The following is a 22028-nucleotide window of genomic DNA, read 5'->3' on the forward strand; positions in this document are numbered from 1 at the left end:
TAGGGTCTTGGACTCTATCTTCGAGTATCCTTCGCATATTCACCTAAACACTGAACTTCAATTTGGATCTGGTAGAAAATACTAACAATGTTAAATTAGAATACACGATCTTCTTATTTTTTTCAATAATGAATGGACAATAATATGTTCTTTTTTCATATTATTGTGCATTCATTAGATTAATGTGGTACAAAAAAGTTGCTAAGTCGAGGAAGGAAAATATAACCAGAAAGACACTTAAAGTTCCAATAAAATATAATCATCGTGTGGAAAATATTACTACAACAATAGTATATAAGCTACAAAGAAATGATAAAATTATTATGGAAAAATACTTGTCTGTGGACGAGGTTATAAAAAAAACTATATGATATTAAGGGACTGTTTGGACATATACAGGTTTATTTATTAGATTTATGTCAAGATGTGGAGAAAAATGACTATCACATGCTAGAAAATCAATCAAAAGTAAGTACCTCAAGAAAGTGAGATTCATGATTATCAAACGGTAATGAATTTAGCAATGAAAAAATGAAGAAATAAAACAAATAGAGGAACAACAAGCTAATACAATTAATATGCATCTTAATTTTATTCGTGATATGTAGATTTGAAAAAATTAGATAGGTATATATGCTACAGACACTAAGCATACGACTTACACCGATGCAAAAGAAAATCTTTTTTATAGAAGTGATTTCTAAGGCAACGAGAAAAAAAACATGTCAAAGGGGTTTCAGCTACATAACACCCAATTAAATGATGGTAAACTTATATAATTAATTCTCTTTATTTACTTCTATTTTATTTTATTTATTTTTATCTTTTCTCTTTTCTTTCTTTTTTTTGTCAGAACTAACCCTAACTTTGTACCTTTTTTCTTTTATAATATAGTTTTATTTTTAAAAAAATATTCTTATTCAACTTATTATCTTATCATGCGCACCAAATGAATATATGGTGTTTGAAGTAGGATAAAAAAATTACACTTTTACTGTGTGGATTGTCGAAACACGGTATGAGTAGATAGATATCGTGATTGCACAACACCAATTTTTAGAGATTTCTCATTTTCAAATTATTTACAAATCAACTTGCATCAGTGTACCACTTGAGATCTCACGTTAATGGAAGATTCAAGTTGCAACCTTACGTGGTATTTCTTACAAACTCAACAAAATATTTCTAATTCAATTTCGGTTAAAACTTATATTCTGATTTCGAAGACATTCAAACAGGTTTTAAGAACACTTGCGACATACCTCTAAGCCAACTTTCAAAGCCTTGTTTAAAAGGGAATACATTAGTCATAAAAATTACAAATGACAAATATATTGATGGTCTTGATAGATGCAAGAATTTACTTCATGGAAGGATAATGTTGAAAAAGGAGAATCTTCTCCAACAACTGATGCATTGCATGTAAAGTTATTTGATCTTTAGAGTATTATAGACTAATGGTCTCTTACACGGTTACACCGATTGATAAGTTTTTTTTTCATTTTCATCTATTGAGTAAATTAGGAGGATTTTGTAAGTAAGGTCTTGGACTCTGTCTCCGAGTATCCTTCGCATATTCACCTAAACACTGAACTTCAATTTGGATCTGGTTGAAAATACTAACAATGTTAAATTAGAATACACGATATTCTTATCTTTTTTTCAATAATGAATGGACAATAATATGTTCTTTTTTCATATTATTGTCCATTCATGAGATTAATGTTGTACAAAAAAGTTGCTAAGTCGAGGAAGGAAAATATAACAAGAAAGAGACTTAACGTTCCAATAAAATATAATCATTGTGTGGAAAATGTTACTACAACAATAGTATATGAGCTACAAAGAAATGATAAAATTATTATGGAAAAATACTTGTCTGTGGACGAGGTTATAAAAAAACTATATGATATTAAGGGACTGTTTGGACATATACAGGTTTATTTATTAAATTTATGTCAAGATGTGGAGAAAAATGACTATCACGGGCTAGAAAATCAATCAAAAGTAAGTACCTCAAGAAAGTGAGATTCATGATTCTCAAACGGTAATGAATTTAGCAATGAAAAATAAATAAATAAAAACAAATAGATGAACAACAAGCAAATACAATTAATATGCATCTTAATTTTATTCATGATATGTAGATTTGAAGAAATTAGATAGGTATATATGCTACAGACACTAAACGTACGACTTACACCGATGCAAAAGAAAATCTATTTTTTATAGAAGTGATCTCTAAGGCAACGAGAGAAAAAAACATGTTAAAGGGGTTTCAGTTACATAACACCCAATTAAATGATGGTTAAACTTATATAATTAATTCTCTTTATTTACTTCTATTTTATTTTCTTTATTTTTATCTTTTCTCTTTTCTTTCATTTTTTTGTCAGGACTAACCCTAATTTTGTAACTTTTTTCTATTATAATATAGTTTTATTTTTTTTTTAAATATTCTTATTCAACTTATTATCTTATCATGCGCACCAAATGAATTTATGGTGTTTGAAGTAGGATAAAAAAAATCAACTTAACTATTGAATTTGTTCGAGACTATAAATAAGTTCTGACATCTCTTAATTGGACGTCACTCATGGTGATACCTTCAAAATTATGAGGAAAAAAAACAATCTATTTAGTAAATACTATTTTTTACAACTTTACCATCATATTATAATACAAAATTATAATGGTAAGGTTCATGAAATTGGAAGGGAAATTTTTATTAGATTCTAGTACAACCATCTTAAAAAGCTACTCCTTTAGGCCCACTTCCACACCCAATCACATTTGTGACTAATGCACTTACTAACATAAAACTCATTCCACCTTGGTAGACAATCTTCATCAATAAAACATTCAAACTCCTCTGTAATACAAAAGGTAATAAAACAAAGTTACAAAAACATGATAAGGAAAAGAAATAAATTTGAGAACGTTAAAAAACTACTTACCACCAACTCCCGTTCCAATGATAAATAAGAAAAGAAATATCATTAGAAAATAAACAAACTTGAGAATTTCAGCCATATTATTTCCTCTTTGTAAGTAAACTCTAGACTCTGATTTAGTCTCTTTATAATGTATAAAGTTCATGATCTCCTACAAACAATTAAGTATTTGTCAATACTTATAAAATATAATTATTATTTAGTATATTTGTTGTATAACTAGTGTGTTACGTTTGTCCTTTAGAACATTTAGTAATTATGAGGTTACATAATATTAAAGAGTAATTTTTTTAACCTTTCATGAGGGTAAAAAATATTTTTTTAACCTTTCATTACTCATAAGTTTTCATTATTTTTTTAAAAACATTTTCATGATAGTAAAGTGTAATTTTTCTTGTGGGATGATAATAAAACAATTTATTTGAATAATGCATCTATAGAATGTGAATATATTTATGCACAAGTAAAATACATTGTAAATTTTTAGTTGCTGTTATTGTTAGAAAATAAGTTGATGAAAAATAATTTAAGTTTGTAATTATATGATATCTTATATATTATCATTCACATCAATTATATAATTCATATTGATTTAAAAATTAATTTGGTTTTGGATCATCTCCGGTGACACTACAATTTAGTAGAATCTAAGCCATTAAGATGTGTACGAGAAATATCAAAAGAGAATGCATATTGGATTTGAAGGGTTGAGATTTAGTGTTGAAAAAATACGGTGAAAATTTCACTTTAGAGAATTCACCCAGTGCAAACCTCTATATTTTCTCGAATTTTTTGATATTTCTTTTATGTTAGAAAATTTCTTTACCCACCTCCCTATGGGGTTACCTCCAGCGAAAACCCCACTTTACCCCTGCTTCGGAAATGCATTTCCAAAGTATTTTTTTTTTAAAAAAAAATTCGGACTTCGAAAGTGCATCTCCGAAAACACCAAATGGGGGTGTTTTCGAAGATGCATTTCCGAAAGCACCTTTTTTCAGATTTTGGGGGGTTTCGAAAATGAACTTCCGAATTATGCAGAAACTGTGTTTTTTTTATGTTTGTGGAAACAGTCTCGTATTTTTAATTAAAGGAAGACGGCAAATAAAATAAGCGACATATAAACAGAAAATACTAATATGATAAAAATAGTAATATATACAAGCCGACCCAAATCCAAATAATAATAGTGTGTGAAAGATACAATCCGAAAACAAAAAAAAAATAAACCCGACCACTACTGGGTATGCCTAACCCTCTCTCCCTGGGACCTCCTCTGCCGCCTGTATGTCGTCGCACGGCCCGCATCAGTGACGATCATCTCCATCACGGCGACTGCCTCTGGACCGCCCTGATGAACGACACCCCGATCCAACGCGTCCCGCCCAAGCATCTCTATCCGCTGGCAGATCGGCAGGAGATCAATGGCGTGGTCGTCCTCGGCCTGCTAGTTCTCCAGGATCTCCTCGTGTGCTGGCCTAGGAGCGTCGGGAGCGTCGGGTGTCAGCAGAGGATGTGACACCCGATAGAACCATGTGACGTATCCCTCCACACTGTGCCAGTCCTGGATGACCCGAATGCAACGATACTCCTCCGGTACCACATGATGCTCCCAATCCTCAAATATGGCAGTGAGCTGCACTCGAGTCACTGTGTCGGGAGCAGCCTCAAAAGGTGACCTGGGTATTATCTGCACAAATCCGAACTGACGCATGCACCGCTCAGGGAAATACCGAACCATGGTGCTGGTCCCGCATGCCAACCAGCCAGAATATAAAGATATGCCGTCAAAGGGGACAATATGAGTGTAGTCGCTGAATGGCCTCCAAGTGACGTCATCATGCATCGTGCGGTCCAGGTAGCCACGGTATGGTCCCATTGCATTGTTCCCCCTCTGGAGAACGTATCTGGCGGCCCTGGGCATGGCATCATCGTAATCAGGATCAATGTGGAAGTCGTGGATGCGGGAGAAGTAAGAGATGATCCAGCTCTGAAACACAAACACGATAATGTATTAAAAATAAATACGAAACATAAATAAATACGAAACAATTAAAATGAAACGTACCGTAAGTAGTGTGCAGGATCTGCTCAACTGCCTCGTCCTCCAGTTAGAGGCCTCATTCAGCTTCTGGTATAGGTATGCCAGAGTATCTGCCCCCCAGTTCCATTGGTGAACGGTGGTCAAGTCCATGAAGTAGCGAGGGTAGGTCACGTCGACGTACCTCGCACTCTTGTCCACAAAGATCGCAGCGCCTACCACATGCATGTACCAGCACCGGAGAGCGCAACCACGGTGATAATGTGTAAATAGGTCGTCACCCGCATCCTCGGCTTCGGCCACCGCCACCAGGTGGTACTCGAAATAAGTGCTCAGTGTGGTGAGCCGGATATGAGGCCTACAGGTCGTGATGCACTCAAAGTGAGCAACTTCGGGCTCCATACCCAAATAGAGCGTCATCCACTCACTGGCTTCGATCCTCTGGATCCGGGAGTGGTGCAACAGCGCCCCCCTGCTCGGCAGGTGGAGAAGACACTGCACATCATGCAAGGTGATCGTCATCTCCCCAACCGGTAAGTGGAAAGAAGACGTCTCCTTGTGCCACCGCTCCACAAAGGCCCCCTGCATGCCGTAGCTGATGGTGGAATACCCCGTCATGCAGAGCCCACTAAGCCCTGAAGCTCTCACCGCGTCGTTAAACCACTCGGCAGTCGGTTTAAACAGACTGAAAACCTTCCAGGCGTGGTTCACCATTTTCAACGGCTCTCTCTCCTGTTACAAAAAAACAAATAAAAAAGTATGTTAAATAGACCGTTAAGAAAATATTGAATAAACGTCTAAATTATAAACGGTTAAATAATGTAGTCGGACAAATTATAAAAAATACCTCTCCCTCCCAGATACGCCGAGCGACGTGCTCACGGTAGGTAAGCAGCACGAAAGTGTCACTGGGCCCTCCCGGGTAGCCCTCCTCCTGCTCATCCTCCTCCCCGAGTGGAGGGTCAACATCCGGTACCTCCTCCGCCTCGTGGTATGACACTGCCACCTCCTCCTCCTCCTCTCGCTGGCGGGAAGAAGATACCCGAGCCAGACGACTCCTCGATCCAGATGTAGAGGTACCCTCGTCCATCTCCACGGGAACTCGCACACGTCGTCCCCGGCCCTGCCCCCGTCCCTGTGTCGACGCCAGCTGCGCCGCCGCCCGCTCGCGTCTAGCCGACGCAGTCTGGGTCTCTCTACCCTGTCTGATGCGTGCTTGGTTGTCTGACATGTTCCTGAAAACAATTGAAATCGATTAATATGCGAGACAACATAAAGAACTAAAAACATTGCACTTCTGATACAATTCGGAAGTTCATTTCCGAAACTAGGAATGGAGGTGTTTTCGGAAATGAACTTCCGAAACACCCCTGCGAGGAAGTTTTCTGCAACTTCCATGGCAGACCCCAAAAACAAACTTCAAAACTATGTTTAATCATTCTAAACACCCTAAATATCAGTACCAACCTAACCTAATACATTTTTTGCTATTTGTAAACACCCTATTATGAATTTTAATCATAGATCTAAAACTCAAAATGCTTACCGATTGAAGAGATTTGAGGGCTTTTGAATGTAGTATAGCAAAGTTATTGGAGCCTTTGATGTAGCCTTTGATGTGTTTGCACAAAATTTCTCTAGGGTTGTGTTTGATGTTGAATTAGGGTAAATGAATGGGGGAGGGGGCTGTTTTGCTTAATCTGCAAAACGCGCAATATTTCGGAAATGAACTTCCGAAATGGTGTTTTCGGAAATGCATTTCCGAAATAAGTCAAATTTTGAAGAAAAAAAAGGCGCTTTCGGAGATGCATCTCCGAAAACACCTTTTTCTTGCATTTTGAAAATGCATTTCCGAAGTCAGGGATATATATGATTTTTCACCAAAAATAACCTAGAAAGTTGGGAGATGGGCAAAGAATTTTCCTTTATGTTATTCTTTCAGTCTCACAATTCAATACATGATAAATTGTAAAATACTATTTGTACTATACAACATGACTTAGGAGTTCCTCCCATGACAACTATAAAGAAACAATCATAATTTAGGAATTCTTCCCACGCCAACTACATAAAGACAATGACTCATTGAGTAGCTCTACAATGACTCTTCAATAATAGTCGAAGACTAAACTGCTTAAACTCTATAAAAGTAACCTTATTCTTAACTATTGAAGTTGATGAACTAATTAAGAGAGATTAAAGAATAAAAAGGTACTTGAAGATATTTTAAAATAATTAACAATTGAAGTTGATGAACTAAGAGAGATTAAAGGACAAAAACATATTTAAAGATATTTTAAAATAATGTAATATCTCACTTGTGAAATCTAAGTAAGTAACCATGATAATCTCAATAAATATGTGGATAACTTTAAAAAAAAAACTAGAATATAACACCTAGGATTGGACAAATTAGATATTTTTATTTCTTTAGAATTTCATTTTTCACGTTTAATTATCCATTCTATCTTATTTCTTAATATTGACCAACATTAAAATAAATTTTTTTCTAAATGTTTTTAAAAAAATCATATAACATAATTCAACACCCCCTCCTCCCTCTCACTCTCCCTCTTATATTTGAAGTTATTTGGTCAACAATTCATCTCCCTCTCGTGTTTGAAGTTATTTGGTCAACAATTCATATTTGATTTTCAATTTACTTTCTTTTTTCAAACTACAAAATCTCCCCAACATGAATTAAAGCACTAATTCAAACGAATTTTCTCATGTTTCTAAGATAAAAAGGTGATAAATTTGTTTTTCTTTTAAATAGTAAGGTTTGTATCATTTCAAAACAACAAACGACTTTAATATCAAATGTATGAAATATTAAATAATATTTATGATAAAAATATTTGCAAAAATCAAATGTATATTACGGTAGTACCTAGAACTAGAATTACATAAATTACTAAAAATTTATTAGTATTAGTATCAAAATAATCAAAGTGCAATGTCCTAAATAGTTCAAAAGCATGACTCACAAAATAAGAGTCTAAAAATGAAACAACCAAGTATGAATACATCAAAGTCATCATTGATAAAATTCCATAAAAGAATCAATAGCATTGTTCAAATATCCTCCCCAATTTAAAAATAAGTCTTGACTTCAACATTAATATTTTCAACAACATTCCAATAATAAAATATAAATATTAGTTCATATATCAATTCATTAAGAGACATAAAATGTAGAGCGCAGAAGATTGTAGAGCGAAAATGTAAAATTATACTCAATAGACAATTATTAGGTAGCAACTCAAATTACTTTACAAATATCGTAATAATTAGATAAGGAAACACAATGTATGAAATTGAATCAATTGAATAAGTCACGATATCTGATTACGCAATTTATCAATAAGTCAAATTCTAAAAGCACGATGTTTCGCAAATTTTAATCACCACTAAAGCTCTTAATGATTTTCCAATTCCAACAAAACCTAAGATTTTTAAATTAAAACGCTATTATCAAAATGTAAACCTAAGCAATGTATTCTACAAAATGCAAATTAAAGTGTGTGTGTGTGTGTGTGTGTGTGTGTGTGTGTGTGTGTGTATGCGCGAGAGAGAGAGAGAGAGAGAGAGAGAGAGAGAGAGAGAGAGAGAGAGAGAGAGAGATGATACAATGATTTAAAGTGCTTCGACTTTTTGTCCTCGCGTGAGTCTACTTGTGTAACACCCCATATTTTCTCTTATTTAATTTAATTAGAATTTAAATTAATTATTTGGATTATTCAGCATTTTATTGGATTAAGTGGAGAAAATGTGAAATAATGGTATTGGGCTTGGTGTGATGGTTAGTAGAAGGGAAGTGCTAACTAGTGTAGGTCTTACTAATTATTATTCTATTTTCATAAATATAAGAAATTGGGAAAGAAAAGAAATTAGAAGCAAAAAGGGAGAAAGGGGAAGAGAACTCAGTACGTAAAAGAGCATAGAAGGAGGAAGAGGAAGAGTCAAATTCTTGGCTAAGGTAAGGGGGGACTAATTTCGATTATCATATATTATGGGTTTATGAATTATAGGATTGATTAGGTGGGTTAGTTCTTCCCAATTGTATGTGTTGTAGATTTTGGGGTTTTGAAACTCCCATATTCAATTTCATGACTTTGATGCAATTGAATATTTTTGAATGATCTTTGATGTTAGATAGACTTGTTGTATGATATAATTGTGTTAAATCACTGAATTTGGCTCTGTATTGGTGTTGTTTTCGTGTTGGTATGAAATGGAGATTATTAGAGGAGCTAAGTTGCTGTTAAATAAGGATTTTCGGCTGTAGACTGTGTGTAATCGGTTACGGTAACCGATTACACTGTATGTTGTTTTCTGGAAATTGAGTTTTAGGACTGGTAAGCGGTTACGGTAACCGATTACCAGTTGTTTTAAAAAATAGTGAATAGAGTTACGTCAAGCGTAACCGGTCACGCTATTTCTTGTAACCGGTTACACTGAAGACTTTTTGAAAAAAAATTAACATTTCGTGTGTGTAATCGGTTACACCATTTTGGTAACCGGTTACACTGTAGCTTTTTGGAAAAATTAAATATTTCAAAATTTGTAACTTTCAAACTGTAAGTTCGTTTTGAACGCCGTTTTGTGCATTGGATAGATAATTCAATTTTCTATCTAATAAATTAGTTCAATGAGCAATAGCTCGATTTTAATTTGAAAATTTTTGATTGAATTTCTTATGGTGTGTTTTATACGTTGTGCACATAATTGTGGTATGTGACGATATGGTGATGTTGTATTTCGGTATGAATATGTATAATGTAATTGTTGATCTATATTGAAGCATGGATATATTGTACTTGGAGTTATTTCCATTTAGTTGATTTCTGATGATAGTGATCATCTTATGTTGGTGTTGATGAAATGTATGCTAGTTGTGATGCATGCATTCATATTCATATATTGTGGTTGTATCCCGGTGGTGTTTGGATCAGCGGTAGCTAATTCTCATTGTGTGGAATTAGTGAGTTGGCGGTGGCCGTATCCCGATGGTGTTTGGATCGGTGAGATGGATTATTCTCATGAAATGGTACCACATGCATGGAGTCTCATTGTATTATTATGTATGCTTATTATAACATGAATGGAAGATGTCCTATGTTATAATGTTGTGTGGTGAATTATGTTTGGTTGTATTATATGGATTGTTGTGAAAATAATTCTAAAATCTAGAATGTGTATGATAGGGTGAACAATGTATTTATGACTTTTTATTGTTTATGAACTCATAACATTTTTTAATTGTGAGTATGTCTCACCCATAATGTTGATCATTTTCAGATTGAGGAGTAGCGACTTTTGTGCTTTGGTGAGGATAGCTCGTAAAGTTAATCTATTTAGTGTCGGGTGTCATGCTCTGGTCTTGTAGCATTGGGGAAACGCTCGTTTGTTTTAGATTTGTTTGATAACTCTTAATTTTATTTGTTGAATAATTTTGTTGAGTTATGAGGTGATGACCTCTTGGAGTTGATAATTGATGTTTCGATATTATTCAACTTATGAACTATTTCCGCTGTGTTAAACATGTTGGTGAATATTATTTATTGAGTTTCCTCGTGATAAGCATGACATAAGGTTTTAAAATTTTATTTGGCGAGTTGTAGCATCTTTTTCACATGTTTTACTCTGAATTTATTTTATTATTCTGCGGGGTTTAGAAGGGTGTTACAACTTGCACTGTTGAAAGTACCTGCATAATTCCATTTTTGACAAATATACAAAGAGTTCATACAATCACTTATTTGTAATAATTTTGAAGATAATAAAACTTCGACTCCGGATCTTGACTTGTATAGATGGCCAACTGCCAAACCCTTCTGCGCAATCTTCACTCAATTAACGCTTCCAATCTTCCAATAACATCAATGTTGCTCCAAGCCTTCGTGTGTAGCAATCAACTTCTTGATCCTACAGATTCCTTGAGCGATGAAATTGTTCGAAGATGTAAAAATAACTCCGCCTTATTTGTAGCCTTCCACACAGTCACTACTAAGGCAATTTTGGAGAGAAGACCTTCTTCTTTTCACTGGAATTTGTCAGCACCAGTGACAACAACCTCAATCTTGCAAGAACCAGAATTTTTTTGAACAAATTTCCAACAACGATTAGTTTCAAGAAAACATCTCCCCCGATCAATTAACATCCGCCCATGATTAAGATGTGAAAAAGAAATGAGGTTGAAGATGAAAGATTTCTGATTGCAAGAGTTTTTAAGAGGTGGTTGATTTTTAGGGAAAATTCACAAAATAATTATGAAAACTTTTTCAAATGAATATGAAATCTTACATGAAAAGGTTGATTAAATGCTTATATATGTGCTTGAGATGAAGCCCACAAAAGACTTGGAAAAAAGTTGGTTAAATTTGAATCAAGGTATAAAAGAAAATGTGAAATTTTGACCCATTTGCAGTTGATTCTAATAAAGTGCAGTGTGATTCGAATCATGTGAAATATGTGATTCGAATCAATTGCTCTAGGGATCAAATGAAAAACCAGAAAAATTGCATGATTCGAATCATGTGTAAGGAGTGATTCAAATTAATTTGGATAGAGGTGATAGAAAAAGGTTAGGTTCGAATCATGTGAAGACACTGATTTGAATCAAATAGTTTTGGAAAGATTTTGGTCACTTCTGTTTGATTTGATTTGAATCAAATTACATGTGTAAATGATTGATTCGAATCAAATACCTCAAAAACTGATTTTTCATGATTTTAACACTTTTCTTTGCACGTGATTTAAAAAGAATGCGCAATGCTTTTATTCCACAAACTTATAGACTTGACTAATAACATTTTGATCAAGTTTGAACATAATCAAAAGGTTTATGCATGATAAAAAGTATGAATCATTTGTGAGCAATCTATGAGGGAGACTCAACAACGATAAAATACGAAGTTGATAAAACAAACAATCAAAACATAATTCTATTGGGATTTCTCCCCTACATAAGATGAGAATGTGCAACAATAACTTCCCTTAGAAATATGCAGCTACAGTTCAAACTCACTTTTTTGGATCGATTTGGGTGGATTTGACTGGATTTGGTGAATTTATACAACACATGTATACCCCTAGTTTGGCAATGTCCATAATCCAAAATTTAAAATTGAAAAATTGTCCTTCATTCAACAGATCTAAAAGATTCCCCTCGCGAGCGTGCACGTCTGCCTCGCAAATTCTTTATAGAATTGGTCTCTACTAATTTTCTCATGCAATTGCCTTGCGACTAGGAGTGTGCATTTAAAATGATTCATCCGGTCCATAAACATAAATTTGGTTTACCAAATAAAAAAACCAAACCACTTTTGTTATTAACTGACCCTATCCATTTTAAAAATACTAATAAAATTTGGTTATCCAGATATAATCCAATTCACTTAGAAATCATAAAAGAACTTCACTCTTATCTTCCAACAAAGAAAAAACCATTACAAATTGAATAACTCTAGTGACCTAACTGACTATGGTCGTCAAATTATAATTAAAGCTAGTACTAAGTAAAATAATATTGAAAAATATAGTGATTTAAATCCAACATTAAATATCCTACAATATTTATTCTCTCAGTTGTAAATATAAATGGTATAGTGTATTTTACTTTAAGAATATATATATATATATATATATATATATATATATATATATATATATATATATATATATATATATATATATATATATATATATATATATATATATATATATATATAATTAAAACAGTACTCATAAATCTAAAAGATAACAAAATAAAATTGTTTGAAGGAGCCATGCAACTTTGCCATCATAATATACCCTGCCAAAATTTTAAAATCAGTTAAAGAAAAAAATTTATTAAAGAAAAAAAAAATACTGATATAAATGGTTTTGATAGAAAATAGGTTTTTAGTAAGAATCGGTTTCAAATCAAACTGGTCCAAATATAAATCAGTTTTAAAAAAATTAACTAATTTTATAAAAACAGTTCTAAAACTCAAACCAAACCATATAAACGATCTAAACGATCTAATTCAGGTTGGTCTAATAACCATGCACACCCCTACTTGAGACTAACCTTTCCCATCTAGGTTTATCCGTTTAGCGATTTTTAATAGAACAAAGGTTTTGCACAAAAACTTCAACCAACCAAAGAAAATTAAAAGATTAACATGGAAAAAGTAAACAAAACCTAAACTCTCAATTGTCATCGGCATAATTTATTTTGCATTTCTGCAAGATCAACGAGACTATATTTATTGATTATATATGATTTGTTTGATTTTGTATTTGATTTTGAGAAAAAAAAAATAGTGTGTATTGTTTTCTAAAAGTTTTGATTTTCTAGATTTTTGTGGCATAGCTTTCGCAAACTAGGATTGGTGGTCTCAATACACCAGTTTTTGAGGAGTGGAAAGCATCATTATACAATATGAGACATTCAATGGCTCAATGGCAGATTTTCATCAGTATAAATGTCACAAACCAATCTTACAAATTCAGACAATAGATGTAATATCATTTACTGCAAAAAGACCACTACCTTTACAACCATTTACAGGTAACTCTGTGTCCTTGGAGCATATTAATATATACAGCATAACCAGCAGATATAACAGAAATGAAACAGTTAGGGTGTTTCAAGCATGCTCCTGAGCTCGAGCTCGTTTCTGTTCTGATCAACACATCCTGAGCTTATCAAAGAGGTTATCCAGATATCATCGGCCTTAACTGACTCATCATTATCGTTCCTATGCCAACTCCAGAATGCATGAGTTGAGTTTACAATCTTCAGCTCACCATGACCGAAACTGGCTTCGCGAAATTCCGACCAGTTTGGCTGTGGATTTATGTATCTGCATGCATATTGATAAACAACCTTAATAGTTACTTTTTCTACATAACAAACAACTCAGATAACAGATTTTTATATTGTGTTTGGCAGATATTACTCACCTATGAGCTAATCCTTCTCTGTTTCCGCCATCACCGATAGTTATATGAACAGCACCACAAGGATCCAATCTTCCATTATACACACGTTTCTGTCAATCAAACAAAGCACAACTTTAAGAACAAATTTCCATTAAGTTGTGCTTAAAATTTTACAATAAAGGCGAAACCATAAAAGGCATACCGAACGTTCGTAAGCATGAACGTGACCAGCGAGAACTAGATCAACACTAGCAGCATAAAGTAATGGCTCTATGGATGCCATCATATCATCCCCAGCACCTTGATGAGCCTTGTTGCTATTATACCACGGCACATGAAATGACACAAGCAGCCAAGGTGTCCTTTTCCGGTCCACCTTTGACAGATCTTCCTGTGGACCACAGATGACAAATGAATTAGAGAGAGAAAAATGTGTCTAAAGAAGATTTCTCTTCCATGTTTGTTATCTAGAGCCTCTTTTGTTTGACTTATTTGAGTTTATCTACTGACATAAACACTACACACTAGCGAGCCTATTCGAGAGAGTTTATGGAAAGAGTCTAAGAAATGTCCATAAGTTGTTTCAGCTTATTTCCATAAGACCTGAAGGATAACTTATGAAAACAACTTATAGCTTATATAAAAAGAGTTTGATTTTATTTTATCTTTTGTTGTAGAAATAGCTTATATATAAACACTTATATAACAAATTGTTATGCTATCAGCGCTTAATTAAGTTGTTTATCCAAACACAGGCCAAATCTAAACACTAACCTTTAGCCATCGGTATTGTTCTGAGTACTTATCATAATCTGCATATGACCCTAGCATGATAACATGAACACCTGTAACCTCAAAAGAATAATAAAGATTTGAAGTTGATCCACTTTCCTCAAATGGCATCTTCCATCTGGAATTATACGATACAAATTCATCTGTTAACAATAATATATTCTCCTGTTCATGATTTCCTTGCGTTACCATCCACGGCCTCGCACTCGCAAGCGGCTCCACTAGCCTACCAAACGAGTCCCAAAGATGTTGCATACAATCAGCATACGAAAGATCACCCGGAAGAAGATAAACATCATATTTACAACGATCAATATGATCTAATGTTGATTTAGTCCAACCGGTTTGTCCCAAATCGCCGGCCACAGCAAAAGTAATCGGAAATACCGCCGGAGGAGTTTTGAGTTCGAACTCAGGACCTTGTCCACCGCATCGGTAGAAATACATAGTACCGTATTCCAAAGGTCCAATTACAGTATGGTGTATCTTTCCTGAGCTATATAACAGATAATTATAAGAAGTGAACTCTCCTTCAGCTATTGAATCATATCTACCAGGTAATGTTCCATATTCTACAAATGAAGGTGAATGTTTGTCATCAGTTATCCATGTTATTCTCATGTACTTGTCTCCTGCCAAAGAAATGTGTACCTGTAAACAAAAATCACATCAATTTTTGCATCTTTAAGAAACTGAACTTTCTAATAGGTTTAATACTTTAAAAAAATGTCTAGATGATTTCATCTAAATTAAACAATTCCATATGATAATAAAACAATAGGGTAACTAATTTCATCTAAATCAAACAACAATATTACAATTGATGAACAAGAGAGTGAGGGTTTGACCTGTTGAGGGTAAGAGTAAGGGTTGGATTTGGAATCCCATGGCCATGGGATGTTTAAGGTATTTCGAGGCAAAGGGCGGACGTATTCAGCAGTTATGGTTGCAGAAAGAAGAATTGGAATGATAATAGTAAGAATGAAATTGAGTTTCATGATTGATGATGATATTGAAGTTTGGTGTAACAGTAACAGGTGGAAGGAAGGAAGGAAGAGCACGACAACAATGTACTTCCCACTCCGGATCTTCTGTTTTATCGTAATCCTTGTAACAAATATATTTCCAATTTTGTCCTGTATGTCGTTTTAACTTCTTCTTCTTCTTGACTTTTATTTTGGAGAAATTAAATTTTGACACCTAAATTTTAATGTCAAATGTAATTTTTAGGTATAATAGGATATTATTGGAATTTGTGTAAGTGTATGGAAATGAAATGAAAAAATTGAAAAGAGGTAGAGAAATTAATATAGAGTTGATATTAAATACGGTTGTAAATATGGGTGTTCAAATAATATTTCTTTTATTTTATCATATTGTAAATTAATTAAGCACTTTAAATTAAAAAATATCACTAATTTTTATATTTGTAAATTTATATAAAAATATTTATTTAATATTTAATTATTTCAATTAACAAAACATGAGTAAAATTAAGAAAAAAATATGTATTGACAGTATAAAATATGCATTGAGAAAAAGAATATGCATTGAGAAAAAATATCAATATCATTTATCTGTTAGATAGATTGTAAGAAGTCTCTTGCTTATGTGTTTGAGCATTGAAGTCTCTTGCATGTGTGTTTGAGCAATCAGAAGTCCCTTACTTGTGTGTTTGGGCATTAGGAGTCTCTTGCTTGTGTGCTTGAGCATTAGAGTCTCTTACTTGTGTGTTTGGACATTGGAAGTCTCTTGCTTATGTGCTTGAGTAATTTGGTTATAGTGAACATCTCTTAGAAGTGCGAGGAGATTGGGTTACTCCTAATTTGTAGAAGGAACTACGATAATTTGCTCTTTTACTTATTTCTGGTCGATACTATTCGTTGTTAACACTACAAACTATAACTCAGATTTTCTCTTTGTGATCAAAGTCTGGTAAAAGATTTAAAGAGAAAAGGAATTAAAAGTCAACACAATTCAACCTCTATTCTTGTGTTTTCTCACTTTCGGTTGGCATTAGAGCACGGTGTGTGCATCAACACTTAACAACAGTACAGAAAAGATCCTGAGAGAAAAACTTTGTGGATGAATCTGATTCTGAAATCTCTGGTCCTAATTTTTGTACATGCTACTGATAAAGTAGAAGTTTTGAATCATTCAGGATCAAAGATTGTTGAATATGATTTTTTGAATAAATCATAAATAAAGACCTCAAAGTCCAAGGTTCTAAAGAAACCATATCCAATGGTTCAAAAGTCTAAAGCTCTTAGAAAACATAAACCTAAGATATTAAAGTCTAAGGTTCTGAGAGATTCATAGTTAAAGGATAAAAGTCATTCAAGACATAAATATTTTAAATCAAAAGTCTTGAATGATTCCAAGCCTTACTACATGAAGGCTAATGTACAAGGTCAAAAAGAGACCTTTCAGAACTATCCTAGAGGACCTATCAAATTATGGGTACCCAAATTCGAAATTGTTTTTGCAACAACTATGAAAAAGAAAAGCAGGAGTCATGACACCTGGATAGTGGATGGTCATAATATATGGCAAAAGAAAAGCATATGTTCCAAATCCCAACTTTAAGAGAGGAAGGAAACGTGGAATTTGGAAGAATCCAGAAAAGGCGGATGACTGTTACTAGCACTACTGAATCTGAGAGTTCAGAAACTGATACTTCATAAATTATCCAACTTCTGAAGATCATCCAGAAAAAGGAGCTCTTAACGTTTCTTGTAATTTGTGTGAAATCTGTGATCAAAACTTCTTCATATGAATATTGTTAAAACAAGTAATTTGAGCTAAAGAGAAAAAACTTAACATATTGTCTTATAGTGAATAGTAAACTCATAAGTATCTCAGTATTTGATACTTAGACTTTGACTAGGTGCCTCTGATAGCACATTAATGGAAAATTTGGTCAAATGCTTTCTTATAACACTTGTCCATTTATGTGTCTCAAATCTAAAATGTCCCCTAACACGTGGTTTGTAACTGTTGAGTAAAAACCACCAGGTAATGATGAATGTGTCTTGAAACCTATGCTTCCCGCCTCATTGGTCATTAAATTTCACTTAAATCAAAATTAATTTTCACTAAAAACACCCAGCGATCAACATTTCACACACTTTCACACTTCATAACTCACACTTTTGTTTTCTAAACCTCATTCAAAAATTCCCTTTTCAAATATATCCTTTTAGAAACCCTAACTTCATTAAAATGGCGTTAACATTATCTTCTCATCAAGATAGAACACGCTTTAGTGTCAAACCCAATGTTTTAAATATTTGTCGAGAGGAACTAAAATTGGTTATAGAGCAAAGTGTTGATTTTGAATCATTCAAGGTGAAGGAGTTTTCTCTGAAGGAGTATTTCGTTCATTAAGAATGGTTAAACTTCTTTGATTTGCTAAATGGTCAGTGTTATCCTCTTTTGGTAAGAGATTTATGGGTTCGTGCATAAGTTGTTAATAAGGTATCTGATGTTAAACCCAATGAGGTTGAGACAAGGTCTATTGTAATGGGTGTTGAAGTAACCACTACCCATAATCTCGTTGCTAATATCATTGGTGTGAAGAATGAAGGAAAGTTCATAGTAATTTCCGAAGATGGAAGCAAAGAAGCTGAAATTGTTTAACAATGACAACTCTATTGACCATGGTAAAGTATAAATTATGTATGTCTTATAGAGACTTATGTTCAAGATTTTGATTTGTGGCTTGATACCTATAGAAGGTTGTACAAATTAGATATCTTGGGATCACAAGCACTTCTTATGGTTCTTGATTAATATAGAGAAGATAAATTTGGATGCTTATATCTACAATCATCTATGTGAAGCTATCAAATAAATAATCAAGAATCTCAAGAAAAACGTGTCTTATGTAAGGCTTCTATCTGAACTATTTCATCAGTGCCGACTTGTTCAGCTTTTGAGGGAAAACAGTGATTCTGGTGCATTGGACATAACTCATGGAAACATATTGTCAGGGGCTATTATAGAAATATGAGCATCAACAATGATAAGGATGTTAAGAAGTTTCCAACCCCACTCCAAGTCAATTATGATTGTTCTACGCTTTTTGATAACTTTTCATACTTCATTCAGAAGGTTAATCTAGAAGTGACTATGAAGCATATTAAGAAGTACATAAAGGAAATTGATATGTCTCTAAAATATATCTCAGATGATGCTAAGGTTATGTATCATTCATCTAAAAAGAGAAAGCTTGTTGCTCCTGTAGATCTCAAGAAAAGTCAAAAGTCAACTAGGAAGAAAGTTGTGGCAGTTAAGGTTGTCATTCCTTCTGTTAGAGTTGCTCCTATGAAGAAGAAAAACTTAAAGAAAATGGTTGTCCCAAAAGAAGAAGAGGAAAAGGATTGGCCTCTTGAAAAGAAGGTCAGAGAGGTAAAGTAGATGGCTCAAGATCTGCTTATATAGTTTGTGAAAAAAAAGAAGCATAAATGCTTACATCTTTTCTCAAGAAAAAGGTTGTTACCTATCCATCAAATATTGGGATTTTCTATTAACAAATAAGAGAAGTTGAAGCTACAACTAGAGCTATTTCGAGGAAATAAGAGGAATCTTCTGGTTGTCAGTCGACTATATTAGATGCTGAAGAGAAGGGAGAAACTATTGCAAAACCTTCTTCTGAATATGCTGCTAAAACTACTTCAGAACTTGCTGATGTAACTAATACTACTGGTACGTCTCCGCATCTTGTCATTGAAAATAATATAGATTTTTCCACTCCCCTCAACCACATCTCACTAACTCCTCACCTATACAATCATCTGAACATACTTTGTCAAAAAATATCATGAGTTCGTATGACTCTGACTCTTTAACCATTGCTCAAGCTCCGAATACCTTTAATGCACCATCTATACTAGATAATTTGTCTAGATATTTAGATGGTGATTTTATCTCATAACCTAAGCTACCCCCTCACATGAACATCATGACTGATCCTAATCAGATTATGGAATCTTTCCCAGAAAACTGTGACAACCCTCAACAACATACTACTTCTTCTACCAGCTTTAACTCGACCTCATCATCTGGCTCTAATTCTATACAATCATATTTTTCACCTTTTCACTCTAGATCTCACCAAGTTATTAATTTCGAACCTATACCTCAAATTGATTTTGTTCAATTTCAATCTGAAGCTCAACTTTCATTTGAACTTCAGACTGGAGCTGAACATGACACCCATACCTAAATCCATTCAGAAATTATCCAAAACCAGTTTGTTCAACCCTACTATGGATCTGAATCTTAACAAACTAACCTAGACCAAGCTTATCTTGTACCCGAACCATCCCAGACCTTTCATGAACAGACAATACCTAAACCACAACCCAAACCTCATCAAATTCCTTCTTCATTAGAAACTGGACCTAGAATTAAAACAACTCAAGATCCTTTCTCTAAAGAAATATTCTTTCCTAACCCTTCATCACCCCTGAAACCTATACCTTCAAACATTCCCTTCCTTATCCATAAACATTTGGAAGAATACAGAAATGTTATATTTGATATAATGTAGAAATTAGTTGATAAGAGACTCGCATCATCTGACTAAATGGCTTATGCTACTAAGTGGGATTTTCTTACAACCTATGTGGTCTAAGTTCTACAGAAGCTGAAATATTTGTCGTTTAATTTTGTAACCTCGTCTTGTCAGATGAAAGAAAGATTATAAGTTATATTGGTGTTTGTTGCTAGAATTCAAGATGACGCGACTATGAAAGAAGAAGAGATGGATGTTTAGTTGAAGTCTCTGGTGAGAAAACAAGATGTTATGAAGCAAACCCCTAGGACTTAGGATTTAAGCAAACTTTTTTTTTGTCTTTTCATATATTTTGAACATGCTTTTATTATGAAGTTTGGATTCTTTTTGGTTAATGGAATGTTTTTCTTCAGTATTTTTTCCTGCTTCTGTTTTTATCTTTCTGTTGATGTCAAAATGTTGAGAAAAATGATAAGTATTTAAGCATCTGACTGTGATTGATTGGTATTGTCTATGCTTAAAATCTAAAGATATCATAATCGTGCTTCATCGATAAATTTAATTAACCTAGCTAGGACTAATTGGAGCTTACAAACCTTACCCTTAGGACTATCTGACCCGTGTTGGTTTGTGGGGTTAGTCGATCATCCCGAAAACAGTCTGGGGCATTACAGCTTTAGTGGTAACCAGTTAACACATACGTGTAATCGGTTACACCTGAAGTGGTATAACAAAAAAAATTTCGTATTGTGTAACCGGTTATTAGAAATGGTGTAACCGATTATACCTGACACTGCAAAACCATTTATCCAAAATTTCGTTCATGTAACTGGTTATCATAAATGGTGTAACCGGTAATACCTAACTTGATTTTGAAACATACCTAAAAATTAAGTTTCAATCAAGTCCTAAATGATTTTAAAATATATGCATGCGCTAAATAAAATGATCAACATGCTTTTTTGAGCACTTTAGTATTAACATAGTGGATTTGCAAGTACCTCAAAAATATGTGATCAATCATTAAGTTCCAAAGCTAGTCTTGATGCTTTAAACTTTGACCATGAGGTTTTTTTTTTCTTTTTCATTTCTTGCTAATGAGCATTGTTTATTAAGTTGTCTTTGTCAAAATAATTGGAGAAGTTTGACTTCACATTCTCTCACTTTCTGATGATAAATCGTTGAAACTTTGATAATCTTTGCTCTCCCTAACAAAGTCAACTCCCCTTGATCAATGCTCCCTCTTAATCTTTGAATGAGAGTTTTTGAGAATTTGTTGCTTACTATAAATATTAGAGAAAAACATACACATACATCACATCAAATTCTAATTCCGAAACGAAATAAAATAATTAAAAGAAATATTGATGACCTTTTTTTTTTTAATCATTTTTCTTTTTGAGAAAGCAACTTAATTCTTATAAAAATAATCACTTTTAATAATTTGACGTGGCTTAGTTACCGGTGATGATTTGGATCTTAAGAGTATCCTCATGTTCAAATCCTGCTAATAAAAATTACTTATAAAAATTTCGGAGACTATTTGTTTAAGAGAACTTATGAAAATAATATTTATCAGATGTTTTCATCTTGTCTTATTTTCACAAGTTCTTCAAGATAATTAAATTTTATTTGTATTTTAATTCAAAGTACCAAATATAACATAATGAATGATGATAAAAAATTATTCATATTTATTTAAATAAGAGTCTAAGCCTGTATAAGATAGTCTGTATTATTGGCATGATCTATTACTAATTTTTTTATTTTTAATTTCTGTTCAAAATTACTTGTG

The 22028-nt window shown here is 33.4% G+C and overlaps 1 protein-coding gene across 1 annotated transcript; it reads right to left on the reverse strand.

Annotated features, from left to right (window-relative positions):
- Window positions 1-13411: 13411 nt before the first annotated feature.
- LOC131633604 (purple acid phosphatase 18-like) lies at window positions 13412-15819 on the reverse strand. Its single transcript, XM_058904307.1, has 5 exons — window positions 15564-15819; window positions 14698-15366; window positions 14126-14314; window positions 13945-14033; window positions 13412-13844 (listed from the first exon to the last, which is right to left on the reverse strand). Exons 1-5 carry the CDS (start codon window positions 15711-15713, stop codon window positions 13619-13621), a joined length of 1323 nt encoding a protein of 440 aa, XP_058760290.1. The 5' UTR covers window positions 15714-15819; the 3' UTR covers window positions 13412-13618.
- Window positions 15820-22028: the final 6209 nt, after the last annotated feature.

The sequence above is a fragment of the Vicia villosa genome, unplaced genomic scaffold (genome assembly GCF_029867415.1).
Source record: "Vicia villosa cultivar HV-30 ecotype Madison, WI unplaced genomic scaffold, Vvil1.0 ctg.001147F_1_1_1, whole genome shotgun sequence".
In the NCBI taxonomy this organism is placed as follows: Eukaryota; Viridiplantae; Streptophyta; class Magnoliopsida; order Fabales; family Fabaceae; genus Vicia; species Vicia villosa.